This window comes from Colobus angolensis, unplaced genomic scaffold (genome assembly GCF_000951035.1).
Source record: "Colobus angolensis palliatus isolate OR3802 unplaced genomic scaffold, Cang.pa_1.0 Scaffold26, whole genome shotgun sequence".
Taxonomy (NCBI): Eukaryota; Metazoa; Chordata; class Mammalia; order Primates; family Cercopithecidae; genus Colobus; species Colobus angolensis.
The window spans coordinates 10,218,803-10,233,743 of NW_012115821.1; the positions used below are offsets into that span (position 1 = coordinate 10,218,803).

The 14,941-nt window shown below is 37.1% G+C and overlaps 1 protein-coding gene across 2 annotated transcripts in view; it reads right to left on the reverse strand.

Moving 5' to 3' along the window:
• PTPRG (protein tyrosine phosphatase, receptor type, G) overlaps positions 1-14,941 on the reverse strand; it is a 782,288-nt gene that overhangs the window by 323,333 nt on the left and 444,014 nt on the right. For both annotated transcript variants that reach the window (XM_011947202.1, XM_011947201.1), the window contains exon 3: positions 1,271-1,450. In XM_011947202.1, coding sequence (XP_011802592.1) covers positions 1,271-1,450 — 180 coding nt within the window. The remainder of the gene's footprint in view (positions 1-1,270; positions 1,451-14,941) is intronic.

Here is a 14,941-nt window from a genome sequence, read left to right on the forward strand (position 1 = left end):
ACTGAACTCCAGCCTGGGCAACAGAGCGAGACTCTATCTCAAAAAAAAAAAAAAAAAGAAAGAAAGAAAGAAAAACACGTACAAATAACATTATTGGATCACCAGTTTTTTTTCTGGTGATCCCTAAAGCTGCCCATTTAGCCAGTTAGGTTATTTAAAAAAAAAAAAAAAAAAAAAAGGCAACTTTGTGACCTACAACATGAATAGGACCAAAGGGGCTAGGAGTGAAGTCATTTTAGCCCAGCATGAGGGCTCTGGCAGCCAAGGTTCCTGAAAGGGATTACTAACAGTGGTGCGCAGTGACATCCTTGGTTACAAAGGGTTCACTTTAAAAAGAGAGAGAAAAAAACTTGCTTTAATGGGCCAAAGTTATAAGTAGTTAAGTAATAAGAGTGAAAAATATCTTTAGGCATCAACAGAACCCCAGGTAGCACTAAGCAGAGATGTAGTATAATATCCCAGAGCTTATTTTCAGATCATACAGCAAAGCACAGCAAGGCATTCTCGGGTACTTATAAGGACAATCTATAAACTGATATTTGCACAACAGTAATTGAGAGGGAGGCAGCTCTTCGCATTAGCAATGGTAAAAAGACGATGCTGCATATTCACAAATCCCAAAATGACAAGTGAAAGAATCAAATTGCCGGTCTGATACACAAACGGATGAGACAGTTCATCTGTACCCGGAAGTAATAAAAAATATTAATAAACCAAATCTCAAGAAAGATAAGAATTCTGATTTCATTTGCATATTTGGCACAATGTTACCTGACAGAACTTTCTGCAATGATAGAATGTCCTCTGTCTGAGCTGCCCAATAGGGTAGTTACTAGCCGTATGTGGCTGACAAGCACTGGAAATGTACCTAGTACAACTGAGGGACTGAATTTCAGTATTGTTCAATTTTTAATTAAAACTTAAATGGAAGTAGCCATATGTGGCTAGTGGCTACCAGACTGGGTAGCTTTCTGAAAGTCCTTCTACATACCTTACATCTGTTAACTCATTTAATCACTACAACCTTAGGTCTAGATGTATAATATTTTATTATCTACAGTTTATATTTTTCAAAAAAATGAAGTCACAGGGTGATTAGCCACAAAGTGATGTATCCAGTCACACAGCTTGTTCTGAAACTAAGGACTGATTTAGGCTCCCTACAGCAATGTACACTATTTAAGGAGCAAGTCATGGTTAAGGTAAACACCAAAGACAACCAAAAATAGTTCCTGTTGCTCTGTGGACAAATAAAGAAGACATCGTCTACCTGTTTTCCCTGTGTTTTTCATCCAGGTTTTGTTAGAAGACTCATTGTCGAAGCCATCGAGCTGCAGTTCCTGGTATTCTTCCCCAACACGCGCATGCTGGTCTAAAATGTCAACAGGAGACTGGTGATGGCCCCCACAGCTGACACTAGATGTGACCCAGTGCTCAGGACCATAGGCACCTGTTGAAAGAAGACAACACTTCAATCCTCACGGTTCAAGGGTCAGGGATGAAATGAATAAATCTTAGGAAGCTGAGCACTGCATCTCTCAACATGTCCCCAATCCAAAGAGGTAAATGCACTGAAAACTATGAATCGAAGCCATTTGTCTGATGTGGCAAGAAGATTTCAGAAAAGATGTTACCTGAGTTAGTTTTGCTTCTTGATTTACAATCAAACATTTGCTAACTTTACCTTTAACCAGATTAAGAGAGTTGTGTAGAAGGGCTGTCAGGGTTGTTCATATTTCTGAAAATTTTTAAATATTTCTTAAAATAAGCAGAGCATTTATTCACAAAAAAAAGCACCTTGATTAAGTTAGCATGTTTTGCTATTGTGAGCGACATCCTAAATACAACTGTCTTCTTAGCCCATGAAAGTTTGTAAACATGAAAGAGGAAAAAAAAAAATAAAAGCAACAGAAAACTAGATGAGAGGCATTACAAATGATGGGGGCAATAAAGGCAGGTTTTTCCTTTGGCTAACTGTGAAAGATTTTTCAGTTTGGCCTTCATTTGTACACTTGAGTGTTAAGGTGCTCATCTCTCCCTTTCGATCCTTCTCTCTCATAGAAAATGCAGTCATAAAGTTACTTTCAGATTGGACTCTGCACTCATATAAATAAAGACTTTGGGGGGACATATGCCACAGAAATAAAGGAAGAAAGCACAACACTAAAGCATAATTCTAATAGGTACCAATCAGGCATAAATACAGAAAACACACTGCATTTGCCTCCTTGCCTTATTTAGACATGAACTTTTATGGGACCAGTTTCTATTACATTGACTACGTGCTCTTAGACTTTTCCGCATCCTACTTTTAACCTTGTTGACACAACATAGCGGGCATAGCCTGCTGAAACAACTTTTGCTGGAAAGATTAAGATTGAATCCTTTATGGATAATTAAGTAAGAATAAACTTTACGATTTTTAGCAGGTAAAACATAGGCTTCCCAATCAGAAAGCTTAGTGTGTATATACACACTTAGTGTATATACATTCATATACAGAAATACTAGTTGATGGGTGGGAATTTTTATGCCTCCTGTATACCTAGCCTCATACAATGGAAGACACAAAGAAATCTTGTTTAGTTTATTAGTAGGTAAGTCCAACTTGTTAGTTTAGTAGTGTAGGTAAATCTCCCTGCCACTAAATAAGAGCCCACATGAGTGACCATCCTGCATCATTTGCCATAGCTTTCCCCATTCCCTGAAAACTGATAACAGCTCACAGTAGATATAAACAAGGGTACAAGAAAAATGGGACAATCACAGAAAGTATTTTCCGTCATGGAAAGAGCATGCAAGAGCAATGGATATAGCTCCTTAAAAATGATGCATATTTTTGCTATCTGGAAAATACCTCAGCCTCACTCTAATGCTTAAGTCATTCTCCCTAATCCTCATCCCAAACAGTAAGATAAAAACAGACTATCTGAATGAACATGTTCGCTGATTGGCAAAGGTCTAGCAAACTTGGGGCACTTTTAAGTCATTTGTAAGTGTCACGCTACTATCTGGAAAAAGTTAACATCACCATTCTCTTCACTGCATGATTCCAACTAAATTGTCATAGGCTTTTCACTCATGTCTTTTTTTTTACCTCTTTGTCAAATTCCCTATGTCTGTGATGAATCACAAAGGGATAGTATGCATTTGCCATATATTTAGCCAACTTTTATTTTGACCAAACTTTATTTTCATCTTGCATCTATATATTTGAAGAAAAAAAAAAAAAAAGAGGGGAAGGAGACATAAGGAATGGCTCCAATCATCCTGTCTACAGCTTAAATTTTCTTCCAGATGCCAAAAGAATTCATTGAAAAACCAGATAAAGTGATGGTTGATTTATCAGATGGCTGACCAAAATAGGAATTTTACTTAGCCACAACTGAGCTTATAAATCCAAATTATGGAAACTAATGTTTTAATATCATAATATCATATGTGTATGTATGCATGCCTTCTAAAAACTTACAATAAAATTACACTCAACAGGGAAAAATGACACAGGACACAGTAAAATAAATCCAAATACCTATGACTCAAATAATAGATGCAAGCCATCATTTGTAAAAACAGATACCTGATAATTATCCTTCTACTACTAACAATTTAAAAAATACTCTGCAATGTCAGAAAAGTACTTGCCATTCATATTATTTCTCATAACCTTCCAGACATAGGTAAAATATAATTTATCACTCTATAAAAATATAATCAGGGTTCATACCAGTGGGATTCATTTATTCACTGGTAACAATCTGAAGATTTAAGCTGACTATATGCTTGCTTTCACACTTCCACCCAATATACGTTCAAGTGCAATTTTAATTGAAACTGATCTTCCACTTCAGATTTCAAATTAATTCTTCTTTAGAGTACTTCATGCTTCAGACACTCTTGCCTTGCAAAAACCCCTATGTCATTAGCAGAGGAAATAGAACACTTTTTCTAAGCTTGCAGGTATTGATTATCTATTCTCATATCGAAGCACCATTGCCATTCCACACTGTATAAATCTCTTTGGTGTTAAGACTCTTTACAAAAGAATGAGAATTATAACATTAATCATTTGCAGTTCCACAAGACTCATAGTATTGAATGCTTTGTTTTTCACAAATTTGAATAAATGTTTTTATGTAAAAAAAAAATACTAAATAAAGACTATGGTTAACTTAAAGCTAGTTGGGAAGAGATGAACACTTGAGAAGAAGCCTTCCTCTCTCAGACATGGTATTACCCATCTATAATAAGAATAAGAGTCACTTGCACTTTAGTTTCCTCTTACTGACTCTTTTTTAGAAGTAACAAGACATCTGCATTTTGGCAGCAAGACCCTTCTGAATGGCTCACCAACTCCAACACGTCAATCTAGTATACAAGTCTGTGTTCTTAAAAGGGGAGAGGTAAGGGCAGGGTTAAAAACCACAGGGCAGTTTGAGTTGCCAAAAGTAACTTCCTGTTCACCTGCTGAAAGTCTTAAAGAAATGAGATTTTGATTGAGACATACTGCCAACCTCTAAGTTCCAAGAGAATGTAATAGTGTTTCTCATTCAACATGGGATGATAAATATATTCTTTTTAATGAATTCAATAAACACACCTGAAACCCCTGGCTAAAAGTTTGATCTCAGGGTAAACGTCCCTTTGTGAGGGACACACGGGGGTTCTTGGTTTCCTTTGGACCCCATTATCACTACTGTATAATTTACCATTTATACCTAAATGTCTGTCTTCCCCACTAGTGGTAAACTCTGAGAACTGGTTCCTTCTATATCTTGTACAACTTCATTCCAATGCCTATCACAGGGGCTCACATATAGTAAGCCCTTAAAATGTATTTTTAGGTACAAATAAATGAATTGAAAGAAGAGAGAACTGAAAGAAGAGATTAAAGAGTGGCAGAGTTCCACTTTCTAATGACACTACTATGTTTTCTCCACATTATTTTTGTTTTAGTTTACACATCTATCTACTGACTTCTTGCTAAGTATTCCTCACTCCCTTGGTCTCCAGAGTCAGGATGTCAACTTCAGGAGTAAATACTACTTTTGTTCTTCAATAATATATTAAATTAGTTTGAACTGTTACAAGGTAAAATAAGCTGCAAATATGCGATGTCTATGAAAGAATCCATGTGCACATTTAACAAGCCCACCAAAGGTGACTATGGCTTTTTAAAGAAAGGGTGCACTTTCGAAAGCAAGAGTGTGCCACTCTTGCTTTCGACGCCTTCTGTGAAGCATCATCATTTTTAAAACCGCTCTTATTTTTTCTATGCTTTAACAGACCTCTGTAATCAAAGAAGGTCAATCAAACAGGAAATTGAGTCTTAATGATCAATCCATCACTGTATCAACTTAAATACGAATCAACACTTGCTCAGTCCTAGACACAGCGCTGAGAAATGGGAACTAAGGAGCAGGGCTGCCCCAGTTCCCTTGGACAATTTAAGCTGCCTGTGGCTCACAGCCCCTCCTCTGTACAATGAGGTGCCCAGACATCAAAGGGTGGCTGAAAGGATTATATTAAATAATTCACGTGTTTAGAGCATTATCAAACACTAAAAGTTCAGTAAGTGCTGCCTGCAATAATTACTGCCTTTATTACTGGCTTGTAAATGTACAGCAGACTGTCAAGAAACTGACTAGGCAATGAATAGAACAGACATGTAGCTAAGGAAGGTGGGTGCAAGCATTTCATGGCATGCAAAGGGAGAGGAGGGGCCCCACCTCCCCAGGAGAGAACTTATGACACTTGAGTGAAGTCACTTCCTGCAGTGCAGAGAAGTTTACTAGCCTGTGGTCATCTTATAGGCATTTTCCATTTGGGCAGAGGCCAACAGTCAAAAGTAGAGTTTGCCCCTGTTGGAAGAAGAGCTTAATCCCATCTTTGGCTAGATGTAGTAAGTTTTCAGTGGAGAGGCCTAGCAAACATCAACTCAGTCAAGCGATGAAGGTTAGCATCCCCACTGAGACCACATGGCTACCTTGGACATCTGACAGGAAGTGGTAAGAAGGGCAAATCACCTCCGTGGTATCCTTTCCAAAAATTCACAACCCTGGTATAATGATGGGGAATACATCAGACAAACCCAAAATGGGGAACATTCTATATAACTGACAGACACTCCTCAAAAGTGTCAAGGTCATGAGAAAGACTAAAACACTGTCAGAGACCAGAGAAGATTAAGGAGACACAGATAATAAATAGAGTATGGTGTTCTAGATTGAATGGTGGAATCAAAAACAAAAATAAATGGAAAAACGCATGAGCTCTGAGTCAAGTTTGGCATTCAGTTAATAGTAAACACACCCATGTTGGGTTCCTAGTAGGTCCTTGTCAAAAGGTCATTCTTTTGTGGCTACTCTGCCAAAGAAATGAAGAAATTACAGAGGAAACTGCATAGAAGACAAGTAAAATGTAAGTTGTGCTAAATGAGCTAAATTTTACTATACAGCTTTTACTGGATTTACTAGTATGCATTTAGGCCGTGTCTGTGGCATGATATATAAGGAAGACGGGCACTGATTTATGGGTAATTCTGGGATGATTATCACATCCTTTTTGGATAAAGGGAGCCTGCACACACAAAAGACGAAGGAAACAAGAGACTAGGGTAAAGAAAATAATCAAGTTCATGGGCGATATTATTTAAGCTTATACAGAAACCTTATATAAAGTTGGAGAAATTCAGTTTTTAAAGCTGTCATTAAGAAAAACATCATTAGCTTAATCTATAGCTCATTTGTGCAATAAAATAACCCACTTCTACCTCCTTAGTGTGCCACTCACAAGTCACTGTATGTTTCTCACTTTGAGATGTTACAATTTATTAGACTAGCGTCAGGAAGACATATTTCTACAGTAGGGAGAATAAATCACACGACTGGAGATTAATTCCAACTGGCCTGTTTAAGGCAGACAGAATTCCTCACGTGAAAATAATGGCAAATACCGTAAATCTGGGCTTAAGTCTGAGACCTCACTTCATGCTCAGTTTCTTTAAGGCAGATTTAGCCCAAAGGACTTGGTTCACACATATAAATTTTAAATCAGTGCTAGTTAATTCTATTCAAACAAATATCAAATAAAAATCTGAGAGAAATACCTTAATGTGGCCCGACCATCACCCCCAGCCATACTACTTGAAACGTTCAAATAAGGACAAATAACACTGGTCAGCAACAAGAATTTTCTACAATTTAAGCAAACTGTCTCACTTCAGTAGAGTTCTCTGTTAATAACTGACCTAAGATAAAAGTTGTATGAGCAGAGAAATCATACTTTTGTCTAAAAGCAAGGAATTTCACATACCTATCTGTGATTCATGTTCCAAACGGTGGTTTCTTTAAATACATAAGAGGTTCTTTGCTGAAAATAAGCATGTACCTTGAATTTATTTTACCACAATAGATCCAAATAATGGTTTCTATTCACTAATGAAAAGCCATTAAAAATAATGAATTCTGTCTAAATCTAATTAAAAACAAAACTAATATACATGTATGTGCTGTTTCTAGTCAAATATGCTTATTAATGCCTCCCTCAATAAACTTATATTAAAAATATTACCTGAATCCGGGCTTATTACTCTGCATCTTGTTGTCTACTTTTAACCAACAGCAACAATCCAAAATTATGTATATCATTTATTACCTACTATTATAATTAACGCTTTTTATCCCAAATCTAATACACACGTTTAAATTATTCCATGTTTAATTAAAATCTTTATGGGATTCTGCTTACAATTCTTTTGCATTCTCCAGTACTGGTAGCTTAATTACTTCTTGTGCATTTATTGTTTGTGTGTACGTGAAAAATGGAAAAAGTCTTAAAAGGCATGCATATTGCTGCTTGCCACTATTTTTACTTTATTCATACTCAGTTACAAAGCTGTTCAACTTTGTTGATAGAAATATTCTAAATTTTAAGCCAGTTAAGAAAATATAAAGTTACTCTGCAGACAATGAAATACATTTACACATTTTTTGGTTTTAAATTTTAGGTGTAAAAACTGCAGTGCTCCATTTCATATCAAGGTGTGCTTTAAGAAAACTATCAACAACTAACCATAATAACAGAAGTAATAGCAGACAATAATATCAGAAATAGAAACTACTTTGTTCATTTTTTAATACCATTATCTGTCTAATTTCCCAGGGTGTCTATTTCAGGACTGGATGCTAAAACTATTTCAGGTAAAATCTCATTCAGTACCAAAGCCTAAACTGGAGGTCCCAGACTCTAATCCTGATGGTAAAAGCTTCTCTGGAGCCTATTTTACTATTCTGGAAAAGGAGGGTATTGAAAAGCATAAAGATGGCGATAATGGTTACCTTTTAGTTCTGAGTCACAGACTTCTAGGCTGAGTAAAGGCTCAAAAGGAGTTGACTGATTTACTGATGCCTGCATGGGTGCATAATATGACATTATTAGGGTACAAACCACGAACATGCATGCCTTCCACACACTGCAAGATTCTGAAGGTCCTTCAAAGACTTAAAAGTCTTTGACCTATGCATGCTTAGGTGCATCTGGGATTTAAAAGTTGTATCTTTCAAGTTCAATCTACCACACATCCAAACATTCATTAAAAATTTCTACCAATAATTGGGATCATTTATTCACCCAAAACCTAACTAGTCTGACTTCAAGTTGTACCAACTTTATTCCTGCTTCTTGCAGATACAACATGGAACTGGTTTCAACAAGTATCTGAGATACTAACAAAGTTATCACAATTCTTTCTGGCCAATGCCAAACATCTTAAGTGTTTATAAAATGGAGATGAGTTGGTTCCAGACCCGAAGCTTTCAACCTTAAAGTTAGGTACACCCTCAAATAGTCAACATTTTGACACTAATATGTTCTTTTAGAATCCTGACTTTCTATCAAGACATAATGGAAACAATCATCCAAGGATTCAAAAGGTCACAAGGCAGAGTACAAAGAGCACCGGGCAAGGTGACTGGCATCTTGAGTTCTAGTTCAAGGATAACAAGTAAGCTTTACCTTGCATGTTGACTCCAAATAACTCACAAATTGTATGATTAGTTACTCATAAAGACAAGATTAATGAGCAATATCTTTCAAGGGGGACAGTCATGTCACATATTTGCTCTTTCCATTCTAGTTTCATCTCTAGAGAGCAGACACGAATATGGCAATCGAATATAAAAATTCGATTTTGTTACATGTAAATTACAGGGTTACATTAGATCACCTCTAAAGCTCCTAAGAGTTCTAAATTCAATCAGAGCACATCCTGTAATACCTGGAAGAATCAAGTAGACACCAAGTATTTGTTGATAGTCCAGGCGACCTCCAAACCCCACCAAGTACCTTACTAAAAGTAACCGTGAGGATGTGATAAGGGTTTAATAAATGATTTACACTAAGAGCACGTCCAACAGTACTTGGCACATACCAAGTACTCACTAAACACGATTATCCGTACTTTCCTCTAGGAACACACATCCAAATACTAATATCTAAACGGCATGACCCTGACCCAGCTTCAGAAATGGCACCTGACTAGTATATGGCAATTAGTGGCATCTCATCCTCCTTGACAAGAGACTGAATCAGGAAAGGGTGTTAACCCAGGCCTAAGCCAATTAGTATCTGGAAGATCTCTCAGTTCAGCGGGTGATACGGTTTGGCTATGTCCCCATGAATTGTAGTTCCCGTAATCCCCATGTGTCATGGAAGCAACCAGGTGGAGAAAAGTGAGTCATATGGGCAGTTTCCTCCATCCTGTTCCAGTGATACTGAGTGAGTTCTCACGAGATGTGAGGGTTTTCTAAGAGGTTTCCCCCTTTTCTGGGCACTCATTCTCTATCCTACCGCCCAGTGAAGAGGTGCCTTCTGCCATGACTGTAAGTTTCCCGAGGCCTCCCCAGCCATGTGGAACTATGAGTCAACTGAACCTCTTTTCTTTATAAATTACCCAGTCTCAAGTATTTCTTCATAGCAGCATGAGAACGGACTAACACAGAGGGACTGGTTTAGGTTGGTACTACTCACAAGGCAAGGCCCAAAATTTTGTTCAGTGTCTGTGGGGAGAAGAGGCCCTCCTCCCTTGAAAGTGAATGAAGAAGGAAGGGAGCAGAATGACTTGCAATCAGGAGACAAGGAGCTGAAGACCAAAACTGAAAAGTAAAAAGACAGTAACAAGAGAAAGGGGGAAAAATAGAGAGGACGATCTGACCAAACCATGTCTGAAATTTAAATTTTATCTCTAGACTTTTCAGTTTTAACTGCCTTTGTATTTTAACCCATCTGAGTAGGCTTTCTGCTATTTGTAACTAATAAATATAGGATATAATCAAAATGCTGGTTTAAGAAGATCAACACTTAAAATTATGCAATGTTTTCACTAAGACGAAAATGTCAAATTATAAAGATAAAAATCAGGAATGCATTTTCGATGGAATATGTAGAAATAACAACCCTAAATTCCCTCCTCCTTCTCCCTATTTCTTCCTATCTTCTTTCCCTATAAGAGGAGGATGAACTTGGCTAAAGTTTTAAAGATCTCATTTAGACAAAAGAAGAACAAACAAGCTCTGAAGTCCATTGCTGTAAATTTTTGCTCTGTTAACACAGTGGTCATGGGATAAGAATCCATGAAGCACTTAATGGGAATAGTTGCCTCTTGCTGAAGTTTTCTGCCTCGGAGACATGCCACCACTCAAGTTATCATGTGGGAAAGACTTGCTGAGGTGGGCATGCCTTATTCTGAAAAGTCATAGATGCAACCCAGAGAGCAAAACAAAACTGACAGTTAAAGTCTGGTTTAAACATGGCCAGGATTTCCTGTCTTTGTATGGAAGGGCTTTTCATGCCATTACTCAGTATCATGCTCCACAAGGTTTTGTTTAAAATTTAAACAGATGCTCAAGCTCATGAGAAATTTCTATCACACAAGTAGGAAAAGGGAAAAATTCCCAGAGACAGAATTTGGGAGTCTAGTGTTTAGGAGGGCTGAGGGTCTGTATACTAACCCACTGACATAAAGACTAAGAGGATAAAAGAAATTAAAAACAGTTTTACAAGGCACTCACTCAACAGCACAGGGGCCTGGTGTGGATGGGATGTGGGACTAGGAAACACTTCAGAGGGTGCAGACAGGATGACTAACTTACTTCCTGTGACAACCATAAAAGGAGGAATGTTTCCTCTAAAATGTATTAACTACTAAATGCTATCTGGGGAAATGCCTAGACATAAAACACCGTATTTATGAGGTAAAGCCAAAACAACATGATGAATTCTGTGTCCCGCTGTCACACTGTGAATAGCTGACTTTAATTTGTACTTCTCTCTCTTTCGATAAATTCGTAGTGTAAGTAACTTCCAGTAAATGGGACCTAGGAAAAAAACTAGAGAGATTTTAGCAGAAATAATAGTCATAAAAATCACCTAATCAGAGAGGCCTTCTGACCTAATTATCTAAAATAGCACGCCAGCCACTCTCTATTTCGTTAGCTTTGTTAATTTCTCTTCCCAGTACAAGGTTGATGAGAAAATAAGCTCCATGATGTCAGAGACTTGTCTATCTTTATATCTGTTCAATAGGGATAGGACTAGGGTAAGGCAAACAAGGCACTCACCAAAAACTCAGTTATCAAAATAAATAATATTTCAATAGTGTCGTAAAATTTGAAATGAGCTCAAAAAATCTATGATGAGCAGACAAAGAAAGATATTATCAGTAATGGTGCTGTGCAAAGACTAATGGACTCTGAACCAAAAGGAAAAATCAATAATCAACCATATTGCATCAAAATCTAAATTATCTTGATAGCTGAGTTTTTATGTTTTATGTTTAAAAAACCAAGTCCCACCTCTGCTATCAAATGACTAACATCAACAATTCATCATCCATTTGAAGAATATTCACGATATTCATTGTAATGAAAACTTTCTACATTTTATCTTCTTTGATCCTTTCAACAATTTGTGTTAAATATGCCCTAGCTTCCCCATTTTACAGATAATGAAACTGAGGCTCAGAAGCTAGAAAACTTGCCCTCGTGTAGTATGTGTAAGATCAAACAGTCCATTCCAGATCTATGGGACTAAACCATGCTCCAAAACAGGCGTTTGCAAACTACGGCCGGTGAGTCAAATCCAGCCCACCACCTGTTTTTATAAACAGCTTTATTGGAAATTGGCCATATCCATTCATTCATATATTTGTCTAATGAGCAGATTTGAGCAGTTGTAAAAGAGACAGCAGAGTCTAAAATATTTATCATCTGCCCTTACAGAAACTGTTTGTTAACCTTGGCTCTCAATCACAAAATATTGCTTCCCTGGCAGAAATACAGCATATAGGTAATATGTACATCTGCATACCTTATGTACTAGTAACTTAATACATATGTTTACAAGAAAGCAAATTAAATTTCAGCAATGTTTATAATATGAAATAACTGGCAATAATGCAAATATCCACCACTAGAAACCTGCTAAGCAAACTTAAATATTTTATTACATAATACTATGCAATGGTCCAAAAGTAGATGACCTTACTCTAGGACAAACCTCAAATGAATCCAAGATTTAAATGTTTAAAATAAATATATAAATGTATAAGAAGCAGTTGTTGGAAGAATTAGAGTAGGGGAAGCATTTCTACATATTAACTAGAAGTCAAAAAAGACTGATAAAATCAAATACAATAAAGAATACTTAATGTTCTGCATTGGAAGAACTACGGTAAAAAACATCAAAAAACAAATGACCAGCAAAACACATTTGCAATCCACACTGCAAAAGGAAAAGTTCTCTAGTACACAGAGATTCTAGAAATCAATCAGCTCTAAATGACAGCCAGGTGTGGTGGCTTACACTTGTAATCCCAGCACTTTGGGAGGCCGAGGCGGGCAGATCACCTGAGGTCAGGAGTTTGAGAACAGCCTAGCCAACACGGCCAAACCTCCTCTCTACTAAAAATACAAAAATTAGTTGAGTGTGATGGCAGGTGCCTGTAATCCCAGCTACTCAGGTGCATGAGGCATGAGAATCACTTGCTGCAAATGAGCCTAGATCACACCTCTGGACTCCAGCCTGGACAACAGAGCGAGACTCCATCTCCACAAAAAAAAAAAAAAAAAAAGGAAATACAAATGGCTCCTTACTGTAGAAAAAGTTGCTGCTCCTCAAAAATAATGGGAAACACAAATGAAAACTCTATAGGTGAGATTTTCACCTACTAACTTTGCAAACATTCAAGACTTTTGATTACACACAGTTAGCAAGGATTTATTCAAATCAACACTTTGTTTTATCACTACTGGGAAAGTGATATAATTCTTATGGAAGAAAATTTGGCAATCACTATTAAAATTATAAATGTGCACTGCTTTGAACAGAGCAGTAATCCTACAGATACACTTTGCATTTTTACAAGGTTAGTCATGGCAGCGCTGCTAGTAATATCCAACACTGGAAACAAAATAAACATCCATCACTCAAGGGCTAGTTAACTAAACTATGGCAAATCAATACAATGAAATAGTTTGGAATTCACTGGGGGATAAAATAAACCTCTTGAAACTCAAATGACAAGACCTCCAAGTTACATTTTTTAATTAAAAAACCCAACATGCATTATGTTACACCATTTGTGTTTCCAATATAAGAAATAAAGTGGCCATATAGATTCATTTTTACATCCATACAGTATCTCTGTAAACATATTTAAGACACTATAACACTAACAGAGGAAGAGGAAATAGGAGCAATTTTTTACTACTTATTATTTTATACCCTTTGAACACTGAATCATATAAATATCTTACCAATTTAAAAGTTAAATTTTTAACAAACCATAGAAATTCCAAATGGAGGTAGAAATATCTGAAGCCATTCTGTGAAAAAAAAGCTAGTTGCAGAACTATTATTACACAAATACATCACATCATGTAAAGAAAAAATAAATACAAATCAAAACTAGCAATGGTATGTACACAAAAATTACGAGGAAACTTCCTAAACCATTAATGATGATGACTTCTGGAATGGAAGTCAAAACAAACATGCGTAATCCAGGGAGATACTTATTTTGGATAATCATGTAGTACTTCTATAATTAACCAAAAACATGTTAAGAAAATTAGACACACCAACTCATGAGACCTTGATCTTAGAACATTCTCGATGAACTCTGAAACCCCTGAGGTCTTATCACTTCATAGCATGCATTCTCAACGGGGGTGACGCTACCTCTAGTGGGGTGGTCTTGCCCCCGTGAGGTAAACGTTTGTTCTTGGAGTTTGGGGGGTGGGGGAGGGCAGCAATATCTTACTCTCTTTACCTTCAAGGCACAAATATACATAGAGCACATAATCAGATACACAATCTCTCTGTGGTATTAAAATCTCAGGGACTAGGGGATGATTAAAGGGAAAACGTCTGAAAAAACTCCTAGGGGGACGGGCAATAATAAACAAGGTTGAGAAACAACGCATTATGGCATTATGTGGGAGAAAAAGACCCCTACAAGCCCAGCGCGGTGGCTCACGCCTGTAACTGCAGCACTTTGGGAGGCGGAGGCAGGCAGATCACCTGAGGTCAGGAGTTGAAGACTTCCTGGCCAACAGTTTGAAGCCTCGTCTATATAAAAGTAGAAAAATTAGCCGGGCATGATGGTGGGAGCCTGTAATCCCAGCTACTCGGGAGGCTGAGGCAGGGAGAACTGCTTGAACCCAGGAGGCAGAGGTTGCTGTGAGCCGAGATCACGCCATTGAACTCCAGCCTGGGCGAGATAGCGAGACTCCCCCTCAAAAAAAAATTTTTTTAAAGACCCTACAGTCTTTTCCATGTGATGTTAAATCAGATCCATATTAAAACAAATACTTTATTTGAAACTAAAAATGAGACAATTTATTATTAAAAAGGAAGTCAATACTGTATTTTATGTTAACCG